General features: G+C 45.9%; 1 protein-coding gene across 1 annotated transcript in view; it reads left to right on the forward strand.

Moving 5' to 3' along the window:
* SEC24A (SEC24 homolog A, COPII coat complex component) overlaps positions 1-22,644 on the forward strand; it is a 195,163-nt gene that overhangs the window by 112,497 nt on the left and 60,022 nt on the right. The window contains exons 9-13 of the mRNA XM_082252885.1: positions 1,507-1,616; positions 2,724-2,836; positions 4,416-4,534; positions 5,786-5,841; positions 17,424-17,630. Coding sequence (XP_082109011.1) covers positions 1,507-1,616; positions 2,724-2,836; positions 4,416-4,534; positions 5,786-5,841; positions 17,424-17,630 — 605 coding nt within the window. The remainder of the gene's footprint in view (positions 1-1,506; positions 1,617-2,723; positions 2,837-4,415; positions 4,535-5,785; positions 5,842-17,423; positions 17,631-22,644) is intronic.

The following is a 22,644-nucleotide window of genomic DNA, read 5'->3' on the forward strand; positions in this document are numbered from 1 at the left end:
CGTTGGGAATAGGAGGAGGATAAATGGGGGTGATCGTGCAGCGTGACCACGCCCTCAGTCGAAGTTGTGATGATGAAACGTGTCACCGCATGAACACGCGGTTATCACGGCAACTGGACGCCGTACACGCTACCCGGGAATCGCCACGAATCAGAGCAGGCCGAGCAGTGAGTGGTACCGTTGTAGTAGTGTGTTGCTTTTCCTAATTCAGAATATCGATTTTGATGTTTATATACTTGAAAGTCGTTGTGCTATTGTAAGTGCATTGTTGAACTGGATGGACTATTGTCTTTATTCAACCTCACCTACTATGTAACTATGTAACTATGTATGAGGGGAGAAGGGAATATTTTATACAAAAATCAAAGGTTTTAGCGATATCACACTATCAGTCCCATTTCTTTCCACGAATACTTCACGGGAGCATATGCTACCAAATATAGGTTATAACTCTAGAGTGACAACCTGAGAGAAATTAAGCACACAGGAAGCAGGGGATTTAAGGCTTGCTCCGGTGGCGCATGATGGTGTGGAGGCTGATTCCTGAACGCTATGATTATTGATTAAAGGCGCAGTGTATCTTTTCTCTGGTGAGTGTTCATTACCTTAAAGGGAATCACGAGAGCTGTGGTGAAGGAGCATGGTGTGAACATTCAATTGTGAATACACCGGTGAAAGAAAGGACATTATAGGACTATTGGACTGCTAATGGCTTATCATAAGTCCGTTTGTGATAACAAGGATGATGTATAGCGCTGCTAATGTTTTTTTTTTCTTTCCAATTAAATATCCATTTAATATTGAATTTTGATAAGGTAACATATGTGGTTTTATCAGAAGACCTCAAGGTGAAATCATAATTTACAAAAGTATTGGTTGAATCACAAAATGGCGTTGCATGATACCCAGTTAGGAGAGGAAACTGCGGCCTCAACAAGTGCAGCCCCAAAAAGGAGGGGAGTAGGGCGAACGACAAAGCACTTAGAGAAATGGATCAGCCTACAGTGCCTACATAAGATGAAAAGACCTATGACCACAGGAAAGCTGAAACAAAGGGCAGATTCAATAGCTGTTGTCCCCCAACCAGCCTACTTCTGCCTAACCATGCTTTTACAGTTCCTCTTTTACATCATAAGCCCTGCATCACATCACCTCACCTTGCTGCCGGCCAAATAAAATCTTGTAGTCGGCAGGATGTGGCCTTCATTTCATAGTTTGAAGACCCCTGGTATAGAGCACCATAATATCTGCATGGTCCTATTAAAATACTGGATTTCACCAGTAGTTGGACCTACGAGCTGAACTTATTGAACTCATTTTGGCTTGGTCAAAGCTTCAGGAACCAAATTATATAGAAATTTTGATTTATTCTCCCTATTCCTCAAATACATTGATACATTTTTGATGATATTATGTATATGTGTATAACATATTTAATAATGTATATGTAGTTGGTTACATCAGAACTATAATGAGCTACCATTTGCTGTATCTTTATTAACCTAGTGCCTGAAGAATTTATGTACAATCCTGTAACAAGAGCTTATGGAGAACCACACAAAAGACCAGAGGTCCAGAATGCCACAATTGAATTTATGGCACCATCAGAATATATGGTAAGTATAACTACATTACCAGCTTAAAGAACTGGGTTAGTTATACAGCAACATACCTGCTAAACGAAGAGGCAATGAATTTCCATATTAACGTTAAAATGCCACCACTTCATTGTTCCCGGCCACTGCTATTAGTTGTTGGTTGGATGGGTCGAATACCTGCTCCCCCTCCTGTACTTTTCAGCTTGTATGTCCTGAAGTCTGGTGGAGGAGTGGGTATTCCACACACCCTGAAGTGGCCATGGAATAGGTGAGCAGCAGTAAGTCTGAGGCCGCTAGAAATGCAAGTAGATTGCTTCTGCTTTAAAAATGTATGTTACTGTGCTATCAGGATCACTTTAATATTTTATCACCAATGGGACTAATCCTGATGACTTTTCTTCTTTTATGCTGTAAATCGTTTTTTTTTTTAAGTTTTTTATTTGGTTTTGCATAGACAAACAAGAAAAATAAATCAGTTTTTTTGATGTGGAGGGTTTCAAGTCTTAATACTGGTCAGATGTTTGTGACCGTTTCCCTACAAGATAATACTTTTGCCCTAAAATTTCTCTCCTGTCAACAGTAGTAGATAGAGGTGAGCTCAGGACTTCTGATCTAAGCTTAGAGTATGGCCTTACCCTCAGAAGCTCCCTCTTTTAACCCAGCTAACAAATCTACCTTGTCACTTTAAACAGTCTACCCAATATACTGTATGGAAAGGCCCCAGGGTGTAGCACTTATTTATCTCATCACCAGCTCCAGAAATTGAAACGTAGGTCATTCTTACTTTTTTAGGTTTCAGCAATAACATTGTACTGTAAACAATTTATTTGCACATTATACCTTTTTTGTGCATCTAGAGTTCATTATGTCTGTGTGCTTTTTTATGTATTTTTGTGTGCATTACAATATTAGATTGAATATTGATCAGAAACCGTTATGTCCAGCTTGTGTTAAAGAACTCACTAATTAGCATTATTTGTTAAGATACCCATAAACAAAATATACAGCTGTAACAGGAGTGAATACATTGATGATTACACCTTCAAGAATGTGCTTACATTTTGCTATATCTATTAGGCTATTCCGTTTTTGCTAATCTTTTTCTGTTTGTTTTGGATTTTAAAGCTTCGTCCTCCTCAGCCTCCAGTATATCTGTTCATGTTTGATGTTTCCCACAATGCAATAGAGACTGGATATTTGAACACTGTATGTCAGACCTTGCTTGACAATCTGGAATGGTAGGTTTACACACAAACATATGCAATAAATCAAAGTCTGTAAAAAAAACAAAACCTAAGAAACCACATTTTGAATCATCCTGCAGCATAGTTGCACAACTGTTAAATTGTAATCATGTAATCATACATTTTTGTAATCTTATCTGAATCATGGTGCTTTTTCAGATTTAGTTAGGGGAGTTTCATAATCTTTTATTTGGGGTCTAATAAAGACTATATTTAATCACTTGAGTACTATCCTTCTTTACTAGGCCGTTTTTTCAGTTTGTAGTAATATGATAGTTTGCCTGATAATTACCCGGTTATGCCACACGTTACCCAAAATAATTTTATAGGTTTTATTTTTTTTTTTAGATAGAGCTATCTTTTGGTGTTTTTTAATTATTATTATTATTATTATTATTTTTTATTACTATGTAATGGAAAAAATGTCACAATGTGGATTTGCTTACATTTACCTTTTTCATCTATAACCTAAAAAGTGGATCTCCCTCTCTAAAACAAAATGATCCTGTTATCATTGGTGGTCTGAGGCACTTTAAGACCCCTAACTTCCCTTTGATCTGTTAATCCTTCTAACTGCTATGTTTAAATACATTCAGACCTTTCACAAGGGAGGAAGGGGAGATTCCCCTGTTGTCAGTATGATTCTGTGCGTGCAACAGCTCTTGCCATGTTTTGTACCTTGTGATCACTGTGAACCAATCACAGCCATCAGAAGTGAAAACTGGTAGTTTTTAGACACATTTAAAACTATTGCTACAGATATAGTTTAAATTGGACCCTTACTGTAGCAGATTGACCAAAAAATAGAAAAAGCAAACAAAGGGCAGCAGGTGCCTATAGGCAGCTGCTCTGTTCCTCATTAATGACTCCTGACCGGCTGGGTAATGAGGAGCAGCAGGAGAGGCGCAGAAAACAGATACAGATGCTAAATTAACAAAAGCAGGAAGATCCTTTTTTTTTTGCAGGTTCTTAGGCACATTTTCTTTTTCCCAGCAAGTCTTCATGAAAACAGTAAACTTTTACAGCAGGGGTCTTCAAACTATTGGCCCTCCAGTTGTTCAGGAGCTACAATTCCCATCATGCCTAGTCATGTCTGAATGAGTTTTACAATGCCTCATGGGATGTTAGATCTGTTGTGCTTTGATAGAGGCTATTTTTATTTATTGTTGTTTCTACAGTCACAGCATATCCATAGAAATATTTAAATGATGAATTAATTGATAACAATTTTTTTTGTTTGTTTAAAATAAAAAATATCATTCTTGTCTGCTCTGTGCAGTGGTTATGCCTAGAGCAGCCAGATCCTTATCTTCTCGGGTCCCACGCTGACACTCCTGGCCCCTCCCTCTTGCCGAGTGCCCCCACAACAAGCAGCTTCAGACATGAAGGTGCGGCTCAGCCCCACTCCCTCTTTCTCCTTGTTAGATCACTGACTTTGACTGACAGCAGCGGGGGCCAATGATGCCCGCAGCTGTCTTCTCCCTTTTTAGAACCACTTTAAAATAGCCAACCTTGTCTTTATAAATAATACCTATAACAAATTCACACCAGTAACACTTATAACTATTTACAGGCTTCCAGGCAATACACGGACAAAAATAGCTTTCATCACATATGACAGCACGATCCATTTCTACAGCTTACAAGAAGGCCTGTCGCAACCCCAAATGTTAGTAGTATCCGACATTGATGGTAAGTGCTCTTTGTACAAATCTCTTTTCTGCTGTCAATCTAATGTATATAGTAGCAAAACTACCTCTATAGTAGTTAATTATTCATGTGGGCAAGTCAAACCTGTTACTGGTTTCCTTCGGGTCTGCCTAACCATTTAAATGCAAAAAAGGGCAATGATCTGGTTCCCACCAAAACACTCCTCCATCCCAAAATATATATACAAACTAGAGAAATTGGCCCGCGGTACTTTGTATGAGGTACGTGTTTGGTGGCTGGAGAACAATTAAGTACACAATCGATGAGTAAAGCAATATTTGTTTTATTGCATAATATGCACAGGTTGTAAAGATACACACAGTAACATGTGCTCAATGGCACATGATGTAGCTCAAAGGCTGTAATATGAATGATATACAACACAGGCAATGTAAAATCACATATTGGCAAAACATCTTGGTGTAACCACTCGGTTTCAGACATAGCATGAATAGTGTGCTGAGATTATATGACAGTAGAATATAAAACATTGTGAATCTGACGCGTTTCGGGAGCAACATCTCCCTTCTTCAGAGATCAATATGTTCAAGATATATCTATAAAAGAACACTGTTGTTGAGATATGCAGTAATACTGAGGTTTTTTGAAAGAAAAATTCAATCAAATAATGAGAACTCAATGGAGTATAAATTACTCACAAATCAATGAGGCTAAAATGGCGAGATTGGACTCCTGTGTGGCAGCGGCATGTTGTGTCTGACCCGGGAGCTGAAGGGTCCCAATGTGATAGCCTAACCATTTAACATCTCGACTAGAAAAGATGAATGTAAAAGTGTAGTCCTAAAGAGTCAGCCAGGTATAGTTGTTTTTTTTGTCCGCTTTGTGTTTTGCGTTTATGATGATGCATGGTCAACCACATTGGCTATAGGAGGAGCTACCAAACTGTTAGTTTTTCTTCATAAAGTTATTTCTGCACCCTTGTTATACCAGTTATTTTTGGGTGTCTTTTATCAACATGAAGCTCAGGCAGGAGAAAGGACAGTTTTGACAACTCTGCTTTGAACAGTGAGAATACAAGTAACTTATATAAAATCACCTTATCTCAGAGAGGTAACATTACGCTATTATAACAAGCTCAAGATTCAGATTATAACTAATGCATATGGGTGATGGATTCTGTTTAAGCGCAGAGCATACACACAGCACTCAGGTTATTTCAGATTGGTACATTTCAAATGGAATGTAATTAATCATTATTGTTTTTACTTACAGATGTATTCATCCCAATGCCTGAAAATCTCTTGGTTAACCTAAACGAGTGCAAAGAGGTATGACTAAACAACAAATGTCTTCTGTCTTGTGTTAGCTTCCTTTGTTTAAACCACTAAACTTTACCATGAACTAAAACTCAGACTGGAATATGGCAATACAAAGCAACTAATAAGAATTTTCATTTCTCGCCTCTGGCTACAGTAAACTTTAACCAGTTCCAGACCGTGCACCGCATATGTACTGTGGCAGGTACGTGATTTCGTGCATGCGATGTAGGGGGCATGAGCGCGCCGCCCCTGATGTGATTGGACACAGCGGGAGCCAATCAACGGGTCCGGCGGCCACGATGACAGAACAGTGGTCTGCCTATGTAAACAAGGCAGACCGCTGTTCTGTCAAGGAGTAAAAGAGGGATCTTGTGTTTCATCAAAGCTGAAACACAGATTTCTCTTTTCCACTAGTGCATCCACCCCCCCCCCCCCACATTTAGAAAGCACTTCCTAGGAGCACACTTAACAACACCTTGATCACCCCTGGTGTTAACCCTTTCCCTGACAGTCATTTTATACAGTAACCATGCAATTTTTTTTTAGCACTGATCTGTATTGGTGTCACTGGTCCCCAGAAATCACTGATCGCTGCCATTACTAGTAAAAACAATAAAAAAAATAAATAGTCCATAGATGTATCCCATAGTTTATACACGCTATAACTTTTGAGCAAACCAATCGATATACACTTTTTGGAATTTTATTTACCAAAAATATGTAGTGCAATACATATTGGCCTAAATTGATAAAAAAAAAATTTGATTTCTCTTTTGTTCACTGACAGACACAGCTTAAAGTCTTCAGACCATTGACCATTGGGCTTTATGCTCTCTCTCTAGGAGTAGGACTAGGCGGAAATCTTTTTGGTTACGCCCCTAGGGCTCCAGACTGGCCTCGCTGGTCTTGGTACGCAGATCTGGTGATTGGTCACCGATGCTCCTTGGAGACTTCCTCTAAGGGAAGATCAGCTGTCTCAAGGACCAATCTTCCATCCTGCTTTACAGTCACTGGCTTTACGGGCGTGTTGGAAGCCAGGTGTTGAAGGATTTTAGTCTTTCTGACTCTGTGATTCCTACACTGTTGAAGGCCAGGAAGTCTACTTCCAGGAAAATCTATCATTGTACGTGGAGATCGTACATTTCATGGTGTGAATTGATGAAGGTGCATCCTCGCCTTTTTTCGGTGGCTAGGATTTTGGCTTTCCTGCAAAGAGGGATCGATCAGAAGTTGGCCTTGGCCACTATTAAAGGCTAAGTGTCGGCTTTGGCTGTGTTTTTCCAACGCCCTTTAGCCTCGCATGCATTGATTTGCACTTTTATCCAAGGAGTCCATCATGTGGCTCCTCCGAGGCGATCCCCGCATGCCTCCGTGGGATTTGAATTTGGTATTGTCTGTTCTTCAAAAAGCTTCCTTTGAGATCATAAGGGAGATTCCTCTGCTTACCTTGTCTCAGATGGTTGCCTTTTTTGGTGGCTATTACTTCTGCTCGCAGAGTATCAGGATTGGCAGCGCTTCCCTGCCGTTCACCTTATTTGGTGGTCCACAGAGATAAAGTGGTACATCGCCCTAGTCAGTCGTTTCTTCCTAAGGTGGTTTCTGATTTCCATCTGAATGAAGACCTTGTGCTGCCTTCTCTATGTCCTAGGCCCAAGCATCCTCAGGAAATTGCCTTGCATTCTCTGGATGTGGTTTGGGCTATTAGGGTTTACCTGGCGACTACTGAATCTTTCAGGAAATCACTCTTTGTCCTTACGGAAGGACCTCGAAAGGGATTGGCTGCGTCTGCTGCGACCATTTCCAGATGGATCTCTAGGCAGACGGTGGTACAGGCTTATTCACTGAAGGGTCAGGATCCACCTTTCCCTGTGAAGGTGCATTTTACTAGGGCGCTGAGTGCTTCTTGGGCTTTTCGCCATCGGGCATCAGTGGTACAAGTTTGCAAGCCGGCAATTTGGTCGTCTGTGCACACGTTCACAAAATTCTATAAAGTTGATGTGTTGGCATCTTCAGATGTTTCTTTTGGCTGCAAGGTTTTGCAGGCTGCTGTTTGAAAGAGACTTTGGTCTCTTTGAGGGTGTATGTTCTAGGTGAGCTCCAGTTGTTCCTGGATGAGCTCTATGTTCACTGGTTGGCTAAAGTTTTAGCTCTTTGGGAATTGTGTTCTTTTTTGCATGTTTTTCCCACCCCTCATGCAAATACTGCTTCTTGCGTCCCAATGGTCAAGAATTATATGGAGCTGCGTCTGTCAATGAATGATAGAGAAAACTGGATTTCTCTTACGTCCTCCGACAGTCGCCGCCCCCCTCCAAGTCCTCACCAATGGGTATTGACCTTTGCTCCGAAGGAGTAGCTAGGCAACAAGAATTGTTAATACAAAAGCTTTTAGCATAGACACACCCCTAGGGGCTGTCCCCTCAGTCAATACCTCCCTGCACCAGCATTCCCAACTCAGTTTGATCTTGCCTAGCTTAGGAGTAGCTGGCTTTCCTGTGCTGGGGCTCAGTCTCAGCCTTCTACCCTTTATTTGATTTTATTTCAAGTTTTTTTCTCTTTTCCTTACTAGCTGTTATTTTGTCAGCCTTAGTTTAGGGATCTTCGGATGAAGAATCCTCATGCGGAGCTGGGTCTCGGACTGGCCGCCCTGGATCCCAGGGCTGAGAGCCAGATGGATCCCCAGCCTGCCATCGAGCGTTCAGCTTAGGTTTTACCCTGGCACATTAAACGACCCATCCCTGTTCCCTGCAGGGATGCTGCCTGTAAGGTGGCTACCTCACTGGACGCCATGACTGCAGTCCACAAGCGTCCTGGCTGCGGCACTCCCTGTCTGCCTTGATAGCGGTTTGTCGCTGGAGACGGCTCCCCACGCCATCTGGTACGGTAAGCACCTTCTGTGTGGGGACCTTCTGTGTGGGTGTCAGTCTGTGGCTGTGTAGTACCCCCCGTGTCTGTGTAACTGCGGGCTCCCTGTCAGATCCCTGTGTGGCTGCACTGCCTGTGGGCTGCGAGGGGGGTCATCCTGCTCTGCTGCTTATTATGCTCTGGGTGCAGTTTTGTGTGCAGACGTGTGTGTGCGGCGGTCGCTGCGGCGATCCGCCATTTTTTTTTTGCCTGAATACTGTGACCGGCCCTGTCCCTGTGCAGCGCCGTGTTTTGGCGCCATGCGCCGCCATTTTGGCGGGCGGTACTCGTCCATGCACATGGCGGCGCCATTTTACTGTAGCCTTCTCTCCCAGCCGAGCGGCCATTTTACCGGAGCCTTCATAGGCTATATCAGTCAGCCAGCATTGCATCACTTCCTCTTTCTCTGGGAACAGCGATCGGTGGCAGCAGTCTGGTGTGCTCTCTCTCCAGGTTTTTACCTTCTTGTCCTGTCATTCCTTGCTCAGTGTTATCTATCCCTGCGGGGTCAGTGCATTCAGCAGTGTGCGGTGGGCTGCGCTCGCCGTGGTATTTAAGGGCCAGTACCTTTATTACTTTTCTGTACTGGGGCATGGATTCTCAGGATAGCAAGTTTCCCCCCACCCTGGTGGGGGACCAGGGGGCTGCTGCACCCCCCGAGGGGGCCGATCTGACCGCTGTAGTGGCTTCCTTAGTGTCTCAGGTGCAGATGCTGATGGCTGAACGATCCGCAAAAAGGGCCAGGGTGTCCGTTTCCTCTGATTCGGAGGGCGATGTGGCTGGCGTACCCTTCTCGGGGTCCCGCTCATCTTTGGACCTTCTGGGGTCCGAGGGGGAGGTTGAGGTGGAGGGGGTTGATGTTTCTCCCCCTGGCTCGCCTGAAGAGCTTGCACTCATGAATGAACTGATTGCTTCCATAAAGGATACCTTGCACCTGGAGGATGAGCCTACTCCTCCTGCTAGGGTGTCCTCTTTTGGGACACAGAGGGCTCGCAAATCAGCGCAGGTTTTTCCCTGCCCTGCTGAATTTCACCATACGGTTAATGAACAGTGGCGCAATTTAAAGAAGCCCTTTACTGTGCCGAATAAGTTTAAACTGCTTTATCCGTTTGCGCCTTCCACCGACGAGCGTTGGTGTGTGGCGCCTCAGGTGGATCACGCGGTGGCCATTTTGAACAAAGCTACTGCGGTGCCTTTTGAGGATACCCCGGTTTTCCGGGACCCTACGGACAGGAGAATAGAGTCTCTTGCCCGTCATGCCTATATGGTGGCTGGTTCTATGCTGAAGCCTATTTTTGCTTCCATTATGGCGGCACAGGCTGTTGCTGTTTGGACAAAGATGCTCAGGCGCACCTTGGTGGCTGATTCAGCTTCGCCTACCACGTTGGCTATGGTGGACCAGATCCATCAGGGTGTCATGTACTTGTGCGATGCGGACTTGATGAATTTAGCTCCCTTGGCTGCGCGCCTGTCCAGCGTGGCGATACTGAATCGTCGTCTGATTTGGCTGAAGAATTGTTCGGTCGACCAATCTTCTCGCAAGACACTGGCGGATTTTCCCTACGCGGGATCTCGCCTTTTTGGCGAGGCTTTGGATACCCTGATAAAAGGGGTTACGGGGGGCAAGAGTACTCTCCTGCCCCAGTCTCACAAGCATAAGTCTTTCCGTGGAAAACGGAATTCCTCGTCTAGGCCCTCTCAGGGGTCCTTTCGTGCCTTTCGATCGCAGTCCAAGGGCAAGCCCTTCAAAGGCCAAGGCTCCCAGAAGAAGCCGTGGGCGGGGAAGCAGAAGTCCGGCCAGTCCGGTTCAACTTCCCATACCACTTCCGCCTGAAGTGGCGCCCTCACCCGTTTCTGGGGTGGGGGGACGTCTGCGCGGTTTCCTACAACCTTGGCTGGCCCGCATTCGGGACAGATGGGTTCAGGAAATCGTTCGATCTGGTTACAAGATCGAATTTCTCTCTCGGCCGGCGTGCAGATTTTTTCCCTCAAATCTTCAGCTGTCTCCGGAGCGCTTGCAGGATCTGCACCTGGCAGTGCGGGCCCAGGGGGTGGTGGTCCCGGTGCCTCATCGGGACAGATTTCGGGGGTTTTACTCCAATCTGTTCACTGTGCCCAGAAAGGAGGGCAAGGTGCGTCCGATTCTGGACTTGAAGGCTCTGAACCGCTTTGTGCGGGTTCGCAAGTTCTGCATGGAGTCCCTGCGCTCAGTGGTGGCTGCCCTGAGTCCGGGGGAATTCATGGCCTCCATCGATCTGAAGGATGCGTACCTACACATCCCCATTTTCGAGGGTCACCAGAGGTACCTTCGATTCACCATTGCGGAGGATCACTACCAATTCGTGGCGGCGTTACCTTTTCGGTCTCGCTTCGGCTCCGCGGGTTTTTACCAAAGTGCTGGCGCCGGTTCTGGCCCTGTTGCGAGCACAGGGCATTGCTGTCTTGGGGTATCTGGACGATATCCTGATAAGGTCAAACGCCAGTCAGAGCCTGGTGACCGACCTGTCCACCACGATGCGGACACTGCAGGAGTTCGGTTGGACTATAAACGTTCCAAAGTCGACTCTGTGTCCTTCGGTTCGTCTCCCCTACCTGGGAATGATTCTGGACTCTGTCCAAGCGAAGGTCTTCCTGCCGGAGGACAAGCTTCGGACTCTTCAGGACGAGGTCAGGTCCCTCAGGGACAACCGGCACTCGTCTCTCCGGACATGCATGAGATGTCTAGGTTTAATGGTCTCGTCTTTCGAGGCGATCCCTTTTGCCCAGTTTCACACGCGGGGTCTTCAAGCGGAGATTCTTGCAGAGTGGGACGGGCGGCCGCAATCCCTGGATCTGCGGATCTCGTTGAGCCACAGCAGCAGAAGGGATCTTCTGTGGTGGCTCCAGTCCCCGGCGGTGTCGGGGGGCAAGTCTTTTCGTCCATTATCGTGGACGGTGCTCACCACGGATGCCAGCCTGACGGGCTGGGGTGGTGTTCTGGGCGTTCTGTCCGCCCAGGGAACTTGGTCGGGGGAGGAGTCCTCCCTTCCGATCAACATTCTGGAATTGAGGGCGATAAAGCTTTGCCTTCTGAGATGGACGGACCGGCTTCGGGGCCGTCCAGTTTGGGTTCAGACGGACAATGCCACCGCGGTGGCCTACATCAACCACCAAGGGGGCACCAGGAGTGCCCGAGCGGCTCGGGAAGTAGCCGATATTCTGTCTTGGGCCGAGACGCACGTCCCGGTGATAACGGCAGTTCACATTCCGGGGGTGGAGTACTGGCAGGCGGATTATCTGAGTCGCCAGACCCTGGACCAGGGAGAATGGTCCCTTCACCCGGATGTCTTCCAGATGTTGTGCGCGAAGTGGGGTTCCCCGGATGTGGACGTGTTCGCGTCTCGTCTGAACAACAAGGTGGAAAGGTTCGTGGCAAGGACGCGCGATCCTCGGGCAGACGCCTCAGACGCGTTAGTGGCGCCCTGGCATCAGTATCGTCTGATGTATGCCTTTCCACCGATTCAACTGCTGTCCAGGCTTCTTCGCAGGTTAGCCTCGGAACCGCACACAGTGATTCTGGTGGCACCGGACTGGCCTCGCCGGTCTTGGTATGCAGACCTCGTAAATCTGGCAGTCGACGCTCCGTGGTGTCTGCCGCTTCGAGAAGACCTCCTGTCTTCTGGCTTTAACGGCCTGGCTGTTAAAAGCCAGGTCCTGAAGGATAGGGGTCTCTCCCCTGAGGTCATTCCCACTTTGATCAAGGCTAGAAAAGCCTCTTCGGGGAAGATTTACTACCGTACTTGGAAAGCGTGTTTTGCCTGGTGTGAGTCCAGGGGGTACTCGGTGTCGAGAGTGTTGGCTTTCCTTCAAACGGGAGTGGACCAGCGTTTGGCATTGGCCATGATTAAGGGTCAGATTTCTGCGCTGGCCGTTCTCTTTCAACGCCCTGTGGCGTCTAATTCATTGGTTAGCACCTTTGTTCAGGGGGTGCGACATTTGGCCCCTCCTAGGAGGGAACCTTTACCTCCATGGGACTTGAACTTGGTTCTGTCCGTGTTGCAACAGGCTCCCTTTGAAAAGATCAGGGAGATCTCGTTGTCTCTGTTATCCAAGAAGGTTTCTTGGTGGCGATCACTTCGGCTCGCAGGGTGTCGAAGCTAACGGCTTTGTCCTGCAACTTTCCCTACCTGGTGGTCCACAAGGATAAGGTGGTCCTGCGGCCTAACCCATCTTTTCTTCCGAAAAGGATCTCAGAATTTCACCTAAATGAAGACATTGTCTTGCCTTCGCTATGCGCGAAGCCTTAGCATCCGAAAGAGGTTGCCTTACATTCCTTGGATGTTGTCCGGGCGATCAGAGTTTACCTGTCGTCCACTAAATCTTTTGGCAAGTCGGATTCCCTCTTTGTCCTTCCTGAGGGACCTCGGAAGGGCATGGCGGCGTCGGCTGCGACCATCGCCAAATGGATCAGACAGATCATTGAACAAGCCTATGCCTTGAAGGGGAAGGTTCCCCCCTTCCCTGTGAAGGCGCACTCTACCAGGTCTTTGAGTACGTCTTGGGCTTACCGTCATCAGGCTTCTGTGGCCCAGGTGTGTAAGGCGGCGACCTTGGTCGTCCGTTCACACCTTCTCAAAATTCGATAAGGTGGATGTTCAGGCATCGGCTGATGCCTCCTTTGGCCGTAAAGTTCTCAGTGCGGCAGTTTCTTAGGGACCCTTGTTTTTGTGGGCCCTTGGTTGTTGGGGTGTTTTACCCCTGGGTTACTTGTTTTCCTGGGTTGTTGCTCCTGTTGAGTACGTTTTCCTGTTGCCCAGTTGGTTCTCTTACTGTGGTAGGGTTCCTTTCTCTGATGTGGGTACTGCGTTGCCTTTCTACGGTTGCGTCTCCCACCCCTCATGTCTACACTGCTTTGGGACGTCCCATTGGTGAGGACTTGGAGGGGGGGGGCGGCGACTGTCGTAGGACGTAAGAGAAAATGGAATTTTTGTAAAATCTTACCGTAAAATTCCTTTCTCTGAGTCCTCCGTCAGTCGCCGCCCCCCGCCCCCCTTTTGGGGTTTTTAGGTACGCTTACTGCTATGCTACCAAACTGAGTTGGGAATGCTGGTGCAGGGAGGTATTGACTGAGGGGACAGCCCCTAGGGGTGTGTCTATGCTATAAAAGCTTTTGTATTAACAATTCTTGTTGCCTAGCTACTCCTACGGAGCAAAGGTCAATACCCATTGGTGAGGACTTGGAGGGGGGCGGCGACTGTCGGAGGACTCAGAGAAAGGAATTTTACGGTAAGATTTTACAAAAATTCAGTTTTTTAGCTTACCGTAAAATCCTTTTATTTGAAGTTCAATCACAGACACAGCACCCGCCCCTCTAACTTGCGCGAGTTTGGATTTTTCCTCTGGACACTGCTTGCAACGAAACTGAAGCCTATAGCAGAGTGTGTGGGTGTATGCCTGCAGGGACGGCCCCATAGGCGTGGTAAAGCTTTTTCCAGCCTAGTGTTCTACTACTGTAGAGGGCAGCATAACCCAATGGTCAAGAATTCTATGGATCTGCGTCTGTCAATGAACTTCAGAGAAAAAGATTTTCCGGTAAGTCAAAAATCCAGTTTTTTCTTTTATGAAACTTGCTTTTATTATAGGAACGTTATATATCGCAATAGCTAAATCTGTGCCTGTAGTGCATGTTTAAACCTTAATACTAGAAATAATAACATATTAGATTTTTACTCCAGAAGTATATATTAAGTTTGGAAATTCTAGAGACATTTTTAAATAATGCATTACAATTTACCTAAACGCATTCAATTTGTAGTTGACTAAAATTTATGAAATTTTAGTCGACTGAAATGTACTGGAGATTTTAGCCCAGTAAAATAGGACTAAAACAATTTAGATGACTAAAACTAAAATAGCATTTTAGTCAAGACTATAACTAAATCGAAATTTGCTGCCAAAAGTAACACTGATCATCATGTGCCAAGAAGAACTTTACTTTGCCAAACTTTCTTAAAACGTGTGAAAAGTTCCACTTTAACCACTCTGCACCGGAAGGTTTTACCCCCTTAATGACCAGGCCATTTTTTGCGATACGACACCGTAACGTTACTTTGACAATTGCGCTGTCCTGCGACGATGTACAGGCGGTCCCCGGGTTACAAACAACCCGACTTACAAACCCCTCCTACTTGCAGAGAGAGACAATAGGAAGTGTGGAGAAATCTCCCCCCCTAGGAAGGGAAATTCACTCCTGTAAGAGTTCTCATGGGTAAAAGTTGTCTCCCCTGAAGCTTTATCACTAATCCTTTTTTCCACAACAACCCAAAATTTTCAAAATCCAGTTGTGATAGGGACAGAAACCTTCTGAACAGGGGTACAAACAGCAAAACAGATGGTACAGGGAGTTAACCCTTCTTTATGCTATCCAAAAAAACGTACAAAATTATTCTTTTGGGTGGAGCGAAACTTAAAAAATCTACCTGTTCCGACTTACAAACAAATTCTACTTAAGAGCAAACCTACAGTCCCTAACTTGTTTGTAACCCGAGGACCGCCTGTACCCAAATAAATTGCTGTCCTTTTTTCCCCACAAATTGAGCTTTCTTTTGGTGGTATCTGATTACCTGTGTGAGTTTTTTTTTTCTTGCGTTATAAACTTAAAAAGAGCAACCGTTCTGAAGAAAAAAAACAAAAAACTAAAAATATATATTTTTTACTTTCTGCTATAAAACATTCCTAATAAAAAAATCTAAAAAAATCATATTTTTGTATCATTTTAGCCCAATATGTATTCTGCTACATATTTTTGGTAACAAAAAAAATCCCAGTAAGTGTATATTAATTGGTTTGTGCAAAAGTTATTGCATCTACAAACTGGGGGAAAGATTTATGTAATTTTTTTTTTTTTACTAGTAATGGCGGAGATGAGCGATTTTTAGCGGGATTGTGGTGGACAGATAGGACAACTGACATTTTTGACACTTTTGATGGGACCAGTGACATTACTACAGTAATCAGTGCTAAAAATATGCACTGTTACTGTACTAATGACACTGGCAGGGAAGAGGTTAAAACCAGGGGCGATCAAAGGGTTAAATGTGTCCCTAGGGGTTGTTTTCTAACTGGGGGGGCAGGGGTGGACTTTCTGGATGAACACAGAGACCTGTGTTCCCAAATAGGAGGAACACAGGATCCCTGTGTTCATCACTGACAGAACAGCGTTCTGCCATGTTTACATTGGTAGAAGGACGTTCTGTTTCCGCGGGGATCATTTGCCGGACCCACTGATTGGCTCCCCCTGTGGCCAATCTGTGTGTAAGCCCCCATTAGCTGTCCCGCGAAACGACATACAGGTACAGCGCTTCGTGGGACAGAGCCGACCTGCTGATGTACAAGTATGGTGGCTGGTCAGCAAGTGGTTAAAGCAGAGCTTTACCCAAAAGGGGAAGTTCTGCTCTTTTTCCTCGCCTAGTTCCTAGTTGTCCTACCTCCCTGCCCGCTGCCTTCTGGGACATAGAACAGGTTCTAGAACACTGTGGGACCATTCACAAAGAGCAGTGCTGCTTGTGCATGCGCAGTGAGAAGCTGGCTGTTAAGCCAGAAGGTGTCACAAGCCTGCTGCCCACAGTTATGGTGCCAGGGATTGAAGACTGGGGAAGAAACTGGCTTGGGTGAGCACAGCATTGGATCCCTGGGCAGGTGAGTGACTGCTTATTAAAAGTCTGCAGCCACAGTTTTTGTAGCTGCTGACTTCTCTAATTTTCAAATACCAACTGAAGCTCCTCTTTAAAAGTCAGTTGTCAAAGGTCATCTAAAGCCTGAGTGTGCTGCCTTATCAAGTGCAAGGCCATACACATTGGGCTTGATTTACTAAAACTGGAGAGTGCAAACTCTGGTGCAGCTCTGCATGGAAAGCAATCCGCTTCCAGGTTTTTTGTCAAAGCTTAATTGAATAAGCTGAAGTTAGAAGCTGATTGGTTACTTACACAGCTGCACCAGATTTTGCATTCTCCACTTTTAGTAAATCAATCTTATTTGCTTCTTTGCTATTTTATACAGAACAGTGTTATCACCCCTTTAAAGAAAGTGGGGAAAAATAGTGAATCATCTACCAGGATTACCAGGTAAACCACAAGCTGTGGTTCCATGGTCTGACACCTATGTCACCGCTGTGCCCTGGAGTGATAGGATTCAGAGGATGGAAGCACTATGAGGAAGGCTGCGGCCGAAACACGTTAGCAGAGATTGACACTGTCATTGCTGTTGTGCACAAATAAAAGTTTGGCCTGGGTTTCTGTTGGAAAATTAGAGGATGGAAGCACATCAAATGGCAGATAAAAAAGGCATCCGACACTCCTGGAAGTGTAGAATGTTAGTCTGATAGAGGCTGCAGCGCTAGGAGGGCACAATGGTAGGTACAATGCTGCTATAAATTTAGTCTTTAATATTTGCCTGAAGTTCAGATTCATAATTCTTGCTTAATCCTAGTTCTGTTGGTTTTCTTTACTCTTCATTGGTTCAATTAGATGGGACTTTTTTTTTTTTAACCTAAATATGTAACTATATAGCTTCAGCTTTAATGTTCAGTGCTTGTGGCAGGATGAACCAACATAGATCTAATTCACAATTGTTTCATGGTCATGTAGCTGATTAGTTTTGTCATCTATATGTTTTTGTAGTTATCCTGCTTTTCTTTACATTTTTATGTTTAGCTGGTCCAAGATTTGCTGAAGAACCTGCCACAAATGTTCACAAAGTCCTCTGAAACACAAAGTGCACTGGGACCAGCACTCCAAGCTGCCTATAAGCTGATATCACCCACTGGTGGACGTATATCTGTATTCCAAACACAATTGCCAACAATAGGAGCTGGAGCACTAAAACCTAGAGAGGAGCCCAACCAAAAATCCACTGCTAAGGTAATGCCAGTTTCAGCTTTTTTTAAAGTGGTTTTAACGGCTCAAGTTTTTCCATCTTCATTTATTGTATTCATGAATGTAAAAAACCTGTGTACAGCGCACCCCAGCCCCCGCTAATACTCACCTGAGCTCCATCTCGATCCATCGATGTTCACGAGAGCTGAGCTTCTCCCGCGTCTTTCCTTCCTCGTGGGCTGAGACAGCAGCGGGAGCCATTGGCTCCTGCTACTGTGCATTACAGCTAGTGAGCTAATAAGGAGAGGGCGGGCCAAGCCGCGGCTCTGTGTTTCTTATGAACACATAGAGCAGGGCTCAGGAAACCAGTGCCTCCGGAGCAAGTGGCTTGCTATTGGGGGGGACTGGCTGAAGAGGAGGGATCTGAAAGGAGGATCAGGGCTGCTCTATGTAAACCACTGCACAGAGCAAACAAATTAACCTCTATTGTCACTTTAAAAGCACTATCCATTGCATTGTATGTATGAAGGATACGTTCACTTTGTAGGAAAAAAATAATAAATGCACATTTTTCTGCAGTTAAAAAAAAAATTTGCATTTATTTATTTTTGTAGCCTGTAAACCAGTAAGATTGCTGGTGCCATGCAGGTCTCCAGCAGATCTGCCAGTGAATCTACTTGCCTGTACCTCCCGTATGGCCAAGCAGATAAAATTTCATAGGAAGAGAGAATGGACTCATTAATTTTCATTGAAAATTACAATCCTTTTACCTTGTAATTTTCTATTCACAGGACTCTGTGAATGAGTGACACGGTCAGGCCATGACTGTTAGTGGGGGGCAGAACCCTACTAGCTGTCAGACCTGGGAGGTGTGTGGTTGTAACATTTTGCAAAAGGTGAACTTCTCCTTTAACCAGTTTAGCACTTGGGATATCCCTTGTATGTTGTAAAGTGCTGGGTGTGGTACAGTAGATGTAGCCTCAGGGACCCACTATAATAATGACTGCTGAAATCATTTTTGATGTAACCAAGCCGCAGTGAGCACTTCTTCACTAAAGCTTTGTGCACACTATACAGATTCACAAACCTTTTTTGATGGAAAAAAATCCAAGGAACAAGGTGTAAAATTGTGAGGCAGACGCATTCAATCCGATGCAGCGCTGTTCGGGCCTTCAGAGAGACTGCGGCTGTCAGAATATAATGGACACAGCAGGAGATTCCTCCATCTACGCTGTATAGAGTGGATGGGAGAATCTGTAAGATTTTCATTTAGCCCACAGGTTGAACAAAAATCTTCCGTGTTTATACCCAGGTGAATTCTTCAACGGAATTAAGAGTGACTTTTTTTTTTTTTTTAAGATGCCAGAATTCACTTGCTGTTGTGCTACAGTGGGGTATTTTGAAGGGATGTGATCTGTATAGCCTTATACAAAAGAATCAAAAGCAGTACTCCGTTATTTATTTGATATGGTAAAATATTTCACCTTAGTTGCAATATTAAAACATCCTCCTGATGTTGGACAGTGGTGTATTCTTCAACTGCCCAGATTTAAAATGTGTACTGCATTAAACTTTCTATTCTCATGAACTATAAATGTTTCATTTCTCTTTTGTTCATTGAACTACACAGCTCCAGAATCTTCTTGACCATTGAGTTATGCTGCCCCCTACAGAAGTAGGACACTAGGCGACGCACTGGATATTCTAGATCCTTAAAGTCTCCCCAGTCCGGCCAACGAGCGCGACATGATCTCAGCTCCGCGCTAGGTTGGCCGCGTCCTAGCCCCATTGCACTGGAGTTAAACGTCTTGCGAGGATGCACACAACCTGGCCACGGCCTGAGTCGCAGCATGCCTCTGGTCTGCAGCACTCCCATTCCGATGATGCAGTGGTCTGCCTGGAGTGGTGCCCACCCGGTTCCATGGTGTAGTAAGTAACTGTCCCCCCACTACCCCTGGAGGGTTTTGGGGTGGACGTGGGCTCCTACACCCCCCCCCCCCCCAGCTCCTCTAAACAGTCACTGTGGGTCTTTTGGCCCCCCAAGTGACAGTGTAGCAGTCATTATTGTGTGGGCGAGGGTACCCTGCCTGCACGTTTGTGTCACGGCGGGCACCCTCTCCCAACCAAGGGGGCCATGTCCTATCTATGGTGGACGACCCCCTTGTTTTTTTTGCCGGGTCTAATAGGTGGTCCTTTTTTGGACCTTTGACTGGCATCTCCCTGCGGGATTGTGGTCAGCAAGCTCCCCTGCTTGTTATGTTTTCAGGGTGAGCTTAGTATATACCGACCCTACTGGGTCTGTGTCCATGCACTTCAAGTGCTCTGGTAGTGAGGATGATTCCTCTTCGGCTGCAGCTTCGCATGAAAAGGCTTGGTGGAGGCACTGATTGTATCGGTGCGGGAAACTTTCAGCATGGAGGATGCAGCTGCTTCTGCTTTAGAGGCACCGGTCTCCTTGTTGCCCGCAGATCCTCTAAAACAGCAAAGGTATTCCCTTTTCCCGCCTACTGTGACAAAATTGTTGCAAGTCAGTGGAGTTGTCCTAAACACACTATGGCGGTGCCTAAGCGTTTCGATGGATGTATCCTTTGAGTTTCTGTTGACTACGTGGGCAGTCTCACTGTTGGTGGACTCTCAGGTCTCCAGGCTGAAAAAAACACCCTAATTCCAGTGGAGGAGTCTGCGGTTTTTAAAGATCCCTTTGACAGGAGAGCCGAAACTTTGGTCCGCCACATGTTTACTGTGGCTGGTTCAGTCTTTAGGCCATAGACTTGTTTGCCTGGCTTTCACGAGTGGATAAAGCTTTTGCGCCAGGATCTGGAGGGGGATCCCCCATTTCCTTGGGGTATGCGTGTCTTCGGGGCGGTGCAAGACTTGCTACTACAAAGGGTGATTGTTCCGGCCTCAGAATCTGAACATTTTTCTTTTCGTGGGTTTCATTTAATCATATTTGCAAGTCCCAGGAAGAAAAGCGAGCTACGTCCAATCTTGGACCTCAAGCTCTTAACCACTTTGTGCGGTTACAGATGTTTTCCGAATGGATTACATTTGTACGGTAGTGGCATCCCTACATCAGGGGAGATCTTCTGGCCTCTTATCGATATCAAGAACGCTTATCTTCATATTTTGATATGTCGGTCATCTGCGCTTCCTCCGCTTGCCGTGGGCGAGGAGTATTATCAAGAGGTCTCACTTCAGCTCCCTGGGTCTTTACAAAGTGTTGGCCCAAGTGTTGGCATTGTTGCGCCAGCGGGGGATTGCGATACTGAAGTACCTGGATGACCATCTTCTGCAGAGTCTCCGACTGCTCTGCAGACAACCGGAAGATTACTGTGCGGACTCTGCAGGAGTTTGGTTTGAAATTAAATCTCCAGGTATTGGCTCTGGTTCCGTCCACCTAGTTGGACTATCTGGGTCTGCTCTGGACTCAGCCTCAGCCAGGGTGTTCCTCTCATGGGACAAGTTCCAATATCTGCAGGATGCAATTCGGCTGCTGTTGTCCAGCAGTAGGTCTTTCGGGACTTGCATGCGGGTGCTGGGTCTGATGGGGTTTACCTTAGAGGCAGTTCCGTTTACACAGTGCCGCATGAGACCTCTGCAAAGTGAGATTCTTGCCATAAGGGTCAAGCATTTGCAGTCTCTAGACAATCTGATCCTGTAATGCTGGGGTACGAGAAGGTTCCTGATTCAGTGACTACGCTCTCTGGCGCTTCGACAGGGTAAATCTTCCTTCGCCTGTACTGGACGGTGGTCACCACGTATGCCAACCTGTCCGAGTGGGGTGGTGTTCTTGGCACTGATTGTGCTCAGTGGGTCTGGACCCTGGAAAAATCCAGACTACTGATCGATATACTGAACATTTCCTCCGGAGGTGCCTCATCTGTTGTGTCTCCGGTGAGGAACTCCCGAGGTAGTCCTATTGGCCTCTCGACTCAACAGGAAGGTGCTTAGGTTTATGGCATGGTCTCTGAATCCTCTGGCCGACGCCACAGGCGCATTGGTTTCTCCTTTGGGGCCAGTATCGTCTGACATGCGTCTTTCCTCTTCTAGAACTTTAGCCAAGTCTCCTGCGTAGGTTCGAGGCAGAAGGGATTACGGCCACATTCTTGTGGCCTCAGACTGACCTCACCTGTCTTGGTATGCAGATCTGATACGGTTGGTCGTCGATGCTCCTTGGAGACTTCCTCTTAGTAGAGATCTGTTCTCTCAAGGGCCAATCTTCCATCTTGCTTTATAGTCGCTGGCTATAGCGGCTTGGCTGTCGGAAGATAGGTGCTTAAGGATAGAGGGTGTTTGATGCAATATATATAAGGAGACCGCACAAGTCATTACTGTACACAAGTTTTGCTTTACTGAAGTAAACAAACAGGAACAGGAAACCTAACACAGGAAGTAGTACAACAGAGATGCAGCATAGAGTTGCATTTAAAGAAACATATCATCCATAACATCTCCCCCTTTTAGTATTAATAAATGAACATGTGAAATTTGATAGAGACACAGCAAGGACACATTCTATAGGTTAAGTCTCATAGGTGGTTTTGAACATCTACCATTACGGGTGAAGACTCGCCCTTGTGCAAGGATTCCTTTAGCCCTCTCTGAAGTTACTGGGCTTTTCTCATCATGTACTGGCATGCTCTGCGCTTGACGGCTGTTAGGCATACTGGCTTGCCCATAACTGTCATTGCCGTTGGTATGAGGCTGTGCCTCTGTACACTCCTCACTGTCAATGGGTGAGTGTGTCCTTGTGATACTGGGTGAGTCTTATCTATCAACGGGATACTGAGATTCAGGCTGCTCTGCCACTCTGCGGCGATGGCGAGTTCCGTCAACGTCCACAAGATAGGAGCGTGGTGCCACCTTTTGCAGACAAGTATCTATTCTCCAACGGCCTGTACGATCTCCAGGCAATGGTTTCATACGGATTTGTTTCCCCATATTCAATTCTGGCAAATCTCTGGCCGATGTGTCATATCGTGCCTTTGACACTTGTCTCCTAATCCTTAACTTTTCTGGAACACATTGTATGACAGAGGGTTCAAGCAGCCTATTTGCT

This window comes from Pelophylax lessonae, assembly GCF_965119305.1.
Source record: "Pelophylax lessonae genome assembly, chromosome: 4".
NCBI lineage: Eukaryota > Metazoa > Chordata > Amphibia > Anura > Ranidae > Pelophylax > Pelophylax lessonae.